The sequence below is a fragment of the Euleptes europaea genome, chromosome 11 (genome assembly GCF_029931775.1).
Source record: "Euleptes europaea isolate rEulEur1 chromosome 11, rEulEur1.hap1, whole genome shotgun sequence".
NCBI lineage: Eukaryota > Metazoa > Chordata > Lepidosauria > Squamata > Sphaerodactylidae > Euleptes > Euleptes europaea.
The window spans coordinates 78860064-78872888 of NC_079322.1; the positions used below are offsets into that span (position 1 = coordinate 78860064).

At 47.2% G+C, this 12825-nt stretch overlaps 1 protein-coding gene across 1 annotated transcript in view; it reads right to left on the reverse strand.

Annotated features, from left to right (window-relative positions):
* The window catches only part of SMARCC1 (SWI/SNF related, matrix associated, actin dependent regulator of chromatin subfamily c member 1), a 92507-nt gene that overhangs the window by 72790 nt on the left and 6892 nt on the right, over window positions 1-12825 (reverse strand). Inside the window, exons 3-6 of the mRNA XM_056857170.1 lie at window positions 10807-10926; window positions 9682-9767; window positions 8308-8389; window positions 91-183 (exon numbers count right to left, since the gene is read on the reverse strand). Of these exons, the coding sequence (XP_056713148.1) occupies window positions 91-183; window positions 8308-8389; window positions 9682-9767; window positions 10807-10926 (381 nt within the window). The remainder of the gene's footprint in view (window positions 1-90; window positions 184-8307; window positions 8390-9681; window positions 9768-10806; window positions 10927-12825) is intronic.

Sequence of the window (12825 nt, forward strand, 5' to 3'; positions counted from 1 at the left end):
GAGGCCCCCGGCACTCCCTTCCCTAGAAAGACCAGTCTTGGGTGGGTTGAGCCATGCCCTATGAATAACAGGATACTTCCTGCCTTTTACCTGGTGTCGCTTGACAATGTCTTTCAGCTTGTTAGCCAGCTTCAGCTCAATATCTGGAACGAGGTAGATGACTGGTCTGCTCAGACAGTTATTCTAGAAGGGGAAAATCAGAAAGAAGCAAATCAAATATATAAGCCTGGAGACCGTGGTATGGTCCACCCGTGGCATTCCTTCTCTCGCAGTCTTGCTCGGAGCCTCGAGAGATGGTTCCACTAATAGGACTCCCTATGATCAGTGTCTTAAATTGAAAGGCTGCAGACATGGCAACATTTCGCTATGCGGAGATATACCTTTTACCTCTCACTGATTACTGGGAATTTTCACTACTACTACAGAGCTCTTACTTCCAGGAACAAGGTATCTCACAACTATGCAAACTAACGTCTCGGTCAAGTATGACCATAGCAGATGAACAAGGAGTTTCAGCCTGCTGGATTGGATCCAGACAGGTTTTCCATTGGTGCAAAGGGGACAGAGGGGTCCCCTTTGATCACCCAAAAGGCAACGCTGGGGATCATGGGACAGACACAGAGAAAAGCCACACAAGCCTGGGACTGCTATGACCCCTCCTCAGGCTGTTCAACCCTTGAAACGGAGCCAAGGCCTGGTGCTGCCATTTGCCAAGGAAGACTTTCCACCACATGAACGCATGAAGCTGCCTTATACTGAATCAGACCCTTGGTCCATCAAAGTCAGTATTGTCTACTCAGACCGATAGCAGCTTTCCAGGGTCTCAGGCAGAGGTCTTTCACATCACCTACTTGCCTGGTCCCTTTAACTGGAGATGCCAGGGACTGAACCTGGGACCTTCTGCATGCTAAGCAAAGGCTCTACCTCTGAGCCACAGCCCCTCATCCAGGGTTGAGCTTTTCCACCTGAACAGCCACAGCCCATGGCAGGCGTGCTGGGTGTCAGTAGAGGAGCAAGATTCGAGTCCAGGAGCATCCTAGAGATCAACAAGATTTCCAGGGTATAAACTTTCGAGAGACAAAGCTTCCTTCGTCAGATACATGTAGGAATGGAAATCCCTGGGTCCTTGTATCCCAGTCAGAAGGTAGGAGGGGTGTTGCAAAGACAGGAGTCAGGATGCAGAGGTTAGGGTTAGGAACACAAAGGTGGAATATAAATAAATACATGCTAAGCTGTTTCTTATTTCCTCGTTATCTAACTTGTGCAATCCAGTTTTGGTGAGTTGTTTGTTGTACTTCATTGTCTTTTTAATGGTCTTTCATAAATCTGTACTGCTTTGAGTCTCAAGAAAGGTTGATGTTAAACAGAAGTGAAAAAAATGAAATAAAAATTGCCTTCCCTTCTTCAGGTGGCAGAAAATAACCTCTGGATGTAACAGTTATCAAAGAGGGTTCTGCTGAATGATTCAGTTACTGGTAATCCTATTTTATAAACTAAAACAAGTGCTTAAATTCTCCCTTCTTGAACTCTTAACTGCAAACATTTTATCACTACATGTCCCTCATTCTGCTTCCAACAGGTTCCTCTGATTCTCCTCCTCTTTAATGGATAAATTGGCAGGTTACAAATGCATACACATATTCTATGGATGTTCTAAGAAACATCTGCAATTGCCACGGTGCTCACAGTAAGAAAGCTGTTTTCACACAAAGAGGAAACATTTCATAGAATCATAGAGTTGGAAGGGACCACCAGGGTCATCTAGTCCAACCCCCTGCACAATGCAGGAAATTTAACAACTACCTCCCCTCACATCCCCAGTGACCCCAACCCTCCCCCCGCCATGCAGGATCCCACAATCAAAGCACTCCCGACAGATGGCCATCTAGCCTCTGCTTAAAGACCTCCAAAGACGGGGACACCACCCCCCTCCGAGGCAGCACATTCCACCATCGAACAGCCCTCACCGTCAGAAAGTTCTTTCTAATGTTTAGGTGGAATCACTTTTCTATTAGTTTAAATCCATTACTCCGTGTCCTAGTCTCTGGAGCAACAGAGAATGGAGCCTTGATTACTTACCGTGACGGCTCCTTCTCTTCTGAGGCGTAGGCGTCTTGAGCTGTGGGTTATTTTCCTCCATCTTCAGGGTAGGCAGGACTAATATTTATTAATTTTTTTGCTAACTTCCTGTCTACCCTTGGCGGGAAAATAGCCTGCAGACCTCAGGTACAGTCTTGCTATTACGACAGGAGTGAACACTTGCTTTATAAAAAACACGAAAGATATAACATTGACAACATTAACAGTGGAACAAACTTTTTTGAACCCAAAGGATTTGTATTATCGACCTTGGAAGAAAAACATACCCCCAGATAAACCTATTGGCACAATCTGGAAAGTGATCAATCACTAAAATTTGTAAACTACATTCCCTCAATAGTGAGGCAGGAAAAGGTTCATATCTGGTGGGCAAGACGCCTACGCCTCAGAAGAGAAGGAGCCGTCACGGTAAGTAATCAAGGCTCCATTCTCCTCTGAGGCTCTGGCGTCTTGAGCTGTGGGACCTAAAAGAGCTCCCCTGATGGGTGGGTTATGAACCTTCCTCAGCTACTTGTTGCAACACTCTGCGACCAAAGGCAGCTTGGGCCGACGACCAAGTATTTATTCAGTAGTGTTTTATGAAGGTCGATACTGATGCCCAGGTTGCAGCATGGCAGATTTCCTCTAACGGAGCCTGCTTATCAAAGGCCGCTGGGGTGGCAGCTCTACGCAGTGAATGAGCGGTGATACCCTCAGGGACAGGGGCTCCCAAGGCTTTATATGCCTCAGAAATACAGATTTTAATGCTATTACTAATCGTTGCGGCAGACATTCTTTCCCCTTTGTTGGGGTTAGCAATTCCAATGAACATGTAATCCGTTTTTCTTATACTCTCTGTTCTTTTAATAAAGATGTGCAGGGCTCTACACAAGTCTAAGGAATGCCAGGAACGTTCCTGGGGACAGGATGGCCTTGGACAGAAGAATGGAAGATTGATTTCTTGTGATCTGTGGAAAGGAGAATTAACTTTTGGAGTAAATGTGGGGTCAGGTGTAAGGACCACTTTGTCCTTGTAGAACACACAAAGCCCTCTACGTATAGATAGAGCCCTTAACTCGGATACCCTTCTGGCTGATGTAATGGCAATTAGAAAGAGGACCTTCATGCGAAGGTATTTTAGGGGGACCGAGCGAAGCGGCTCAAATGGCGGCTTTGTAAGGGCCTTGAGCACCAAGGTAAGATTCTAGGATGGGAAGCGATGTATGACCGGAGGTTGACTTTGCTTGACCCCTTTTAAAAAGGCGATGACGTGATGGTGTCTAGTTGGTGGGAACCCTTCAATTGAGGGAACGACAGTGGTGATAGCTGCGACCTGCCTACGTAAGGTGGATGCAGAAAGTTTCATATGTACCCCCTCCTGGAGAAACTCCAGTAGTTGTACTCCCGGATTTAGTGGGTCAACCTTTTTTTTCTTGCCCAGTGCACAAAGGCCTTCCAAGAGGTATTATAAACACGTTTGGTAGTGGGTCTACGGACCTCTAGTATGGTGTCCACCACTTTGGTAGAGTAACCCCTTTCTAGTAAAGATCCCCTCTCAAGGCCAGACGGTCAAACAGAACCATTGGGGGTCTGCATGAACTAGGTGACCCTGATGGAGAGTTCCCCACTGAGAAGGAATTCTCCAAGGGTCCTGACAAGACATCTGGCGGAGAGTCACAAACCATGGTCGTCGCGGCCAAAAAGGGGCTATTAAGAGGACGTTGGCCTGCTCGGTCTGGATCTTTCGGAGGACTTTTGGTATGATGGGCAGAGGAGGAAACGCATACAGCATTCCCGTTGGCCAAGGGCTCAGAAGGGCATCTATGACTTCCACCACATTATGATACCTTGAGAAGAACCTTGGTACCTTGAAGTTTTTGGCGGAGGCGAACAAGTCTACTAAGGGATCGCCAAATTTGATGGTAATTTGCCGAAAGACTTCCTGATCCAAGGACCATTCCCCTTCGTCTACGAAGTGGCGGCTTAGTTGGTCTGCCTGGATTTTGAAAATCCCTTTGATGTGCTCTGCCCGGATAGATTTCAGGTTGGCTTGAGCCCATAGGAAGATCTGCTCTGACTCGCGGTGGAGGGTTGATGATCTGGACCCTCCCTGTTTGTTTATGTGAGCCTTTGTGGAAATATTGTCCGTTCTCACAAGGATGTGTGAACCTTGGAGTAGTGGAGCAAAGGCTCGTAGGGCGAGTTTGACCGCTCTCAATTCCAATAGATTGATGTGAGGAGAGGACTCCTGTTCTGACCAGCGACCCTGTGTCATGTGTGATTTGAACGAGGCTCCCCACCCTTCCAGGCTGGCATCTGTGAATATTTGTACCGGTTCCTGGTGAATGTATTGAGTGGGTTTGGAAAGGTTTGACTGTAGAGACCACCAGCGCAAACTCTTCCTGGTTTTGAGGGAGAGTGTAATGACCCTGTCCCTCTTCTTTGCTATGTCCTTTTGAAACGGTCGGAGTTGCCACTGAAGCAGTCTGGACCGAAAGCGGCCCCAGGGAACCATGGCTATGCATGCAATCATGAGCCCTAATAGACTGGCTAATGTCATGAGTTTGGATGTTCGCGATTTGGTTATGGTCGATGCTAAACCTATAATCTTTTGTATGCGTTCTGAGGGTAGGGATAGAGAGTTGTGTTTCGAGTCTATCCTGACCCCCAGGTGGATCATGGACTGAGAAGGTCTGAGATTGCTTTTGCTGTAGTTGATTAAGTAACCGTGTTCCTGAAGAACTTGGATTACCCGTGTTGTGTGCTGATTGGATTGTTGTTAGGATTTTGCACAAATCAAAATGTCGTCCAGGTACAGGTGTACCTGGACGCATTCTTGTCTGAGTGATGCGATGACTGACACTAGAATTTTTGTAAACACCCTCAATGCCAATGTTAATCCGAAGGGGAGGGCCCTGAACTGGAAATATGAATGGCCATATGCAAAGTGAAGAAAACGCCTGTGTGATGGATGGATGGGCACATGTAGGTATGCCTCCGTCAAATCCACCGCCGTCATGAATGTATTTGGGCGTAGGGATTCCACAATGGACTTGACGGTTTCCATGCGGAAATGTTTGCGGGCCATCCGCCTGTTTAGGTATTTCAAGTTGAGGATGGCCCTCCAGTCCCCATTCTTTTTGGGGACTGTGAAGAATATTGAATATGTTCCCTGATGTCTTTCTAATTTGGGAACTGGTTCTATGGCATTGATCTGTAGGAGGTGCTGAATAGCAGTGCGTGTTCTGTTCTGTTTTTCCAGTTTGAAAGATGTGGGAGATCGAATGAATCAGTCTCTTGGTTGTGACGTGAATTCCAGTAGATATCCCTGTGATATGATTGTTTGTACCCACTGGTCCTGACATGAGGAGGCCCGCTTTTCCTGAAAGTATTGAAGCCTTCCTCCCACTTCTAATGTGCAGTTGTCATTGGGGATTATTCTTGGGAAACGTCCCCTTTATCGGGACGGGACTGCTGGTTTGATCTTTGAAATCTACCTCCCCCTCCCCTCCAAAAGGGCCGAGAGGAAGAATTCCAAGAACCCCTTCTGTACTCTGATCGGTATCTGAATGGGGCCCCTGATGTCCGAAAGGATTGGTACGAAGAGGGTCGGGACTCTTTTTTCATCTGTTTGGGCAGGGCCTGTTTCTTATCTTTGGTCTCGATAAGAATTTTGTCCGATTTGTCACCAAAAAGCCTGCCCTACTGAATAGGATAGGACATCAAGGTGGTTTTTGCCCTAAAATCTGCCAGCCATGCCCTCAGCCATAATGCCCTTCTTACTGATGTAACAGAGGCCATGGATCGTGCAACCAGTGACATAGTGTCCAATGAAGCATCCGCCATCAGGGTGACAGCACTCAGGACTCTATCCAGGCCTCCTGCTACTCTACGATTCTCTGGTGGTATCAACTGGATAAGCTTTTTTATCCACAAGTATGAAGCTCTGGTGAATATTGACGTGGTTGCACTAGCCTAAATGGCTAGTGCTGAAGACTCATGGGCTTTTCTGGTTAAGGCTTCACATTTTTGATCTAATTGATCCCTCAGTTATCCCTTCCCATCTTCAGGAACGAGAGCCGGGGTCTGTATATCCACCACTGGAGCATCCACTGGTGGTATTTTGAGTAAGGACATAGCATGAGGGGCTAAGTTGGACAATTTTTTGACGTTAGCAGGCATCTGCCTATTAGAGGCCAGGGAGGCAGGACGGAACTGAAGTCTGCAGGCTATTTTCCCGCCAAGGGTAGACAGGAAGTTAGCAAAAAAATTAATAAATATTAGTCCTGCCTACCCTGAAGATGGAGGAAAATAACCCACAGCTCAAGACGCCGGAGCCTCAGAGGAGAACAAGATAGTTCCCTCATCAACATGACATCCCTTCCAATATTTAAACATGGCAATCATGTCTCCCCTCAACCTTCTCTTCTCCAAACTAAACAAACCCAACCCCCTAAGTCTCTCCTCATAAGGCTTGGATTCCAGACCTCTGATCATTCTAGTCACCCTCCTCTGGACATGCTCCAACTTGTCAACATCCTTCTTGTGAGGATCCGTCCCTGAGGCCCTCGCCTATCTTCCCCGAGGCCTGGCCAACTCGACCCGGTGGGGGCTTCCTTGGCCTCAGAATGGGCTTTTTCAAGAGAAGGCCTTTCCCTCCTCTTCAGCCCCGCGGGCGGTCTCTGCTCCACCGAGCCACCTGCTCCACAGTCGACCGTCTCCGCCGCTTCCTCCCTGGCCTCCACCCCCTCCAGGTCATATAGGCCAGGCCCCTTGGGTTCCGCCCCTCTCCCCTCCTCCTCCTGACGGGCAGGGGCTCCACCAGTAATCCCCTGCCAGCGCTATCAGCTCGCCCTCCTTCTCCGGGGGACTGCGGCCCTCCCCCAGCTGATCGGCGGTACCCGCTCCGCCCCTTCCGCTCCCGCCCGACCGCCCTGCAGCCCCTGCTCTGCCGGGGAAGACCGCCGCAGTGCCAGGACCTCCAAAGGGGCCTTCGGAGGCGGCGCCCCGTGGTCCCTGCCGCCGCTGTGCGGCGATGCTTTGCGCCCCCACCCTCCCGGTCGGGATGGCGCCTCTTCCGGGGCCTCTGGGGGCTGCGGCCCAGCCAGTCCCGTCCCCTCGCTGGCCTTGCCAGGGCCGGGCGACGTTGTCGCGCCACCTGGCCCCAACCCCTCCGGCCTAGACAACGAGCCCTCTGGGGTAGGCGTGAGCCGCGGAACGGACGGCCCAGCCCCTCCGACCCGAGCCGGCTGCGACTCCCGCCCAGTAAGTAGGCCGCCAGGCAGTCCCGCGACTGGGGCTTGCCCGGGCGCGGGACACTTCTTAAATTGTGGAGCCCAAAACTGGACACAGTATTCCAAATGACCAATGCAGAACACAGTGGTAGTATTACTTCCCTTGATCTAGAGTCTAGACACAATACTCCTATTGATGCAGCCCAGAATTGCATTGGCCTTCTTAGCCGCCATATCACACTGTTGACTCATGTTCAGTTTGTGGTCCACTAAGACTCCCAGATCTCTTTCACATGTACTGTTGTCAAGCCAACTATCTCCCATCCTGTACCTGTGCCTTATGTTGTTTCTGCCTAGGTGAAGTACTTTATACTTCTCCCTATTGAAATCCATTTTACTGCTTATGGCCCAGCTCTCCAGTCTATCGAGGTCATTCTGAACTCTGACCCTACCCTCTGGGGTATTAACTACCCCTCCTAACTTGATGCCATCTGAAAATTTGATTAGCATGCTCTCTATTCCATCATCCAAGTCATTTATAAAATAGTATTTTAATATTAAATAGTACCAGTCCCAGGACAGACCCGTGGTACCCCACTGGTCACTCCTCTCCAGGATGAAGTTGTGCCATTAATGAGCACCCTTTGGGTTCGGTTGGTCAACCAATTCCCAATCCACCTAACAGTAGCAGTGTCCAGCCCACATTTTACTAGCTTTGTTTCAAGAAGATCATGGGGGACTTTATCAAAGGCTTTACTGAAATCAAGGTACACTACATCTACAGCATTCCCTTCATCTACCATACTTGTCACTCTTTCAAAAAAAGATATGAGATTAGTTTGGCATGACCTGTTTTTGAGAAACCCATGTTGACTGTCAGTGAGCACGGCATTTCTTTCTAAGTGCTTACAGACCGTCTGTTTAATTATCTGCTCTAGTATTTTACCTGGTATTGATGTCAGGCTATATAGACTGGCATTTGTAAAATACTTGCCTGCACCAATGTTTTTTCAATGTTCATAAACATTTCTACATTTCGATCCATGCGGGAAGGATTCTGCAAGTCAAACCGTCGCCTGTAAAGGAAAGAATAAAAAAAAAACAGCGGTTGGAACAGCAAACAGTTTACAGTATTAGATAATGATAACTCCAGTGTATACTGGAGACATCTATATCTATATTCTAGTAGCCAAGTTGGCCAAACCTGAGGATACTTAAATCCAGAGATTGGACCCATGAACAAACAAGGCAGCTCTTTCTACAAACCAGATAAATGCCCCAGGTTTGCAGAAGAATTTGAACGATATGTCCCCTGAAAGTTATAGCTATTCTTGACCGTTGACCGTTTTATTGTTGGAATGCACTGTTTAGTGATTTTATTGGTGTTACTAAATTTTCCTGTGATGGATTGTGAGCCTGCTCAAGAACCACTGGTTAGTATTTATTTTGGGAATTTTTTTTAATGCCACCTCTCCATGGGAAACTTTAGTAGGCACAGAGAGGTGATAGTCCAGGGGGACAAAATGGAAAAAAAATCATTAACTACAATTTTTCACTTACAATTCATTAACTACAAAAAACAATTATTAACTACAGCTTCATAATTTCTGAAACTTTTACATCCCTTAAGTAGCTGCAGTGTAAATATTTTAACCTCTGAGCCCGTGATAGCTTTGGCCTCTTAAAGGCATAATTCTTGCAGCTGCTGCAACAGAGGGGCTTTTGCCCATGAGTAAAAGCTCAACCCTTGGAAAGAACCTGCTCAAAGCAAAGGCTAAAGCCCCAAGCAATACCAAGACAGCATGTAGATTTGGGCAGGTAAGGAAAAGCAAATAATTATTCTTTTAATACATTTTATATCCTTTCACACCAGAAGCGCTACGAGCAGGTTATACTGAATTAAGACAAATCAATAAAATCACAATGGAACACCACACTATGCAGAAAGATGGGCAAGTACACAGAACTACAAACTTTATAGTTTTAAATGGTGCGTTTCCCCCTTATGTCATATGTGTGTGTTAAGTGCCGTCAAGTCGCTTCCGACTCATAGTGACCCTATGAATCAACGTCCTATCTTTGACAGCCTTGCTCAGATCTTGCAAACAGAGGGCTGTGGCTTCCTTTATTGAGTCAATCCATCACTTGTTGGGTCTTCCTCTTTTCCTGCTGCCCTCAACTTTTCTTAGCATGTCTGTCGTAGAGCTACATTATAATCTATTATTGTTGGAAGCCACCCTAAGCCTGACTTGGTTGGGAAAGGGAGGGGTATAAATAAAAATAAAATGAATCTTAGCTTAAGTCAAGTAAGACCCTCTTAAGCATGAGGAGGGAATCCCGTGGAAAGGTAAAAAAAAAAAGAGCTCACCATCCTTGCTCGTTTTTATACTTATAAGCAGCACCGAGAATGTGACACAGGGTCCCTCCAGCTTTGAAATCCATGAAGCACTTTGCCTAGAAGAGAAAAAAGTCCCGATGTGACCCTCACACACTCACAGCACCAAAGCACAAACACGCCCCAGGGCGCATGTCACCCAAGCCACAACTTGCAATAATCCCTCTGGCCTCAGCTTCACAATCCACACATCTCCCTCTTCTCCTACTCCCCAAAGCACGACTTATTTACTTCATATTTACTTCCACTCCCACCCCAAATGAATACCCAGAGCAATTTACGTCAGTCTCCCATCCTCCATTTTATCCTTACAAGCTGAGAGTGCGTGACTGGCCCAAGGTCACCCAGCAAGCTTTAACGGCAGAGCTGGGACTCGAACCTGAGTCTCCCAGATCCTAGTCCAACACTCTAACCATTACACCACGCTGGCTACCCAGGGCAAGTAGATTCAAGTTACACTTGAGCCTTATACATGGACTCAGTATTTGGGGCACAGCCTCCTTATGCTTGGTGTGCATTCATCCCCTCGAAGATGAGAATCAAAACCAATGACCTTGGAATTAATATGAACCCTTTTCATGAAGTATTTGAGAATTTACAACGCTGCACAGCTGTGGGGAACACTCTAGCAGAGGTCACTGAACAGAGGCACACGGAGAACCAATGCCCAAAGAGAATGGGAACAGTCCTCATATACAAAACTGGTCCAAGCCAACAGCCTTCCTACTTGGAGAAAGAGGTCCTGAGAAGACCTAACCATCTTGGGAACACCTTCTCCCAGCCTCCTAGCTCTTAAAATCTTCAGGTGAAGCCCTGCTCCGAGTAGCATCTTCCTAATCTGTCCTGTGGCATTAATAGAATCCTTGTCTATAAGGATATCTGTCTAAATTGACTGCCAAATTCTTCCAGATGCACCTCTGAACACACCTGAAACAGAAGGCACACCTTTATTTCTTGGTACTGGCTGGCTTGACCACAGCTGTCCCCACTGGATACGGGCGGGTTTTCTAGAGACAGCTGCAGCACCCTCTCTGCCAGACGGAGCGCGCTGCAAGCACATCGGCCGAAGATATATCACAACAGCATTTCAATACTCACTGGGAATTTTGTGAAGGCAGGGTTGGCGACGTGTTTCCCAAAGGCATCTTCCTGGAACTGCAACAGCTGCACCACGAGCCCAGCCAGCGTTTTATTGGTCGGAGCATCTGCTTGAACATACTGGAACGCAAACAAAGCCATTCCCCAATCAATCAAGCTTGTTTGGCGAGGCTGCAAGCAACTTCAACACTACCAGGCAAGGCTTAGCGTGCACAAGGAGGCCGCGGTTTCTTAACTTTTGCTCTTACAGTTGTTAAGCAACGGGCAGTCAGGAACTAGACAGCCAAGTAGCATCTCCACTGTCACTAGTTTTGAGTTTGCCAAGCCCACTTAAAGACGCTTCTATTGATTCAGCATTCGCTCAGGCCCAGCCTAGGAAGCGCTATTACCAATGGCAGCAGCACCTCTGTGCTTCATAAAAAAACAAAGAACACGCTGGTGGAGCTATTATGTACTATGGTGACCCCATTTATAGGACACAGGGTTATAAGCAGCAGCTCGCAATGGGAACAGCTAATAACCATTTGGAAGGACTGGGTCCAGACTTTTTCTCACATAAAAAAAAAAAACTGGACATTCACTAAAATATCACTGCTTTTGAAAAAGTTCATTTGAAAAATGCATATCCTGCACTCCTCAGAAGATAAACACAGAGAAGGCTGGCATGGAAGGAGTCAGGTTCTTTAGGTACTGCAGCCCAACTTAAGGCTTAAAGGAAATAACTAACACCTTTAATTGAGTGGACAGGGAGAAGCTTTTCTCCCTCTCTCATAATACTAGAATGCGGGGTCATCTGCTGAAGCTGGTGAGAGATTCAACACAGATAAAAGGAAGTATTTCTTCACGCAACGCATCGTTAAATGGTGGAACTCCCTGCCCCAGGATGTGGTGATGGCTGCCAACTTGGAAGGCTTTAAGAGGGGAGTGGACATGTTCATGTAGGAGAGGGGTATGCATGGCTACTAGTAAAAATGGATACTGGTTATGATGCATAGCTATTCTCTCCAGGATCAGAGGAGCAGGCCTATTATATTAGGTGCAGTGGAACACAGGCAGGTCAACGCTGCTGCAGTCGTCTTGATTGGGGGCTTCCTAGAGGCACCTGGTGGGCCACTATGTGAACAGACTGCTGGACTTGATGGGCCTTGGTCTGATCCAGCATGGCCTTTCTTATGTTCTTATGAATTGGGTTTGGAACAAAAAGGCATCCTGATCAGTTGCTGTAAGAGGGTCCTGATATGACCACTATCATTAGAACTCATCAGCAACCTGGCTGCTGCATTCTGCACTAACAGAAGCTTCTGGAGAGTTTTTATAGGCAGCCCCAAGCAGAGTATGTTATGGTAACCTTATGCGGGATGGATCAAAGCATGGATAACTAGCAAGCTGGCACACCAAACAAAGCCAGTAAAAGATGCTACAGACCAAGAGATAAATCTACATTTCCAGCTGCAGACTCAGAACTAACAATGCTCATCGAAGGAGTGTGCAATCCTGCTAGTATGGGCTGACAACCCCTGACTGGCAACTCCACTGATTTACAAGTAGCTCGGTCTAATCTGGACTGAGCTTCAGCAGACCTTCAACTGCACCCTCTTTAAGAGACTGGAATAAAAGTGCCTGGATGTATTGTTAACCAAATTCACACAGCACAGAAAAATAACAAACAAATGTGTTGAGAAGTGGGTTTTCATTTGTACCACACTGGAATTTGAACAAACACACTGAACCATGGACTGCATCTTGTAATGATGCAACTGTACTTCCTTTTCTAAAAATCGACAACACGATCTTGTACCAGTGAGTCAAATATAGGATAAATGTCCCCTCTGTGAGTATTCCAAGTCAGCTCATCCTTAAAACCCACCCCTCCCACAAAGACCCTTGCTTTACCCCCTCATTCTTCACACTACTACTGCTAAGCACATGCCACTACATTGGCTGACATTCATCCCGGGTCCCACCCCCCACTCAATGCTTTCATGTGCCTCCAAAGCCCAGGATGAGGTCAGAAATGAA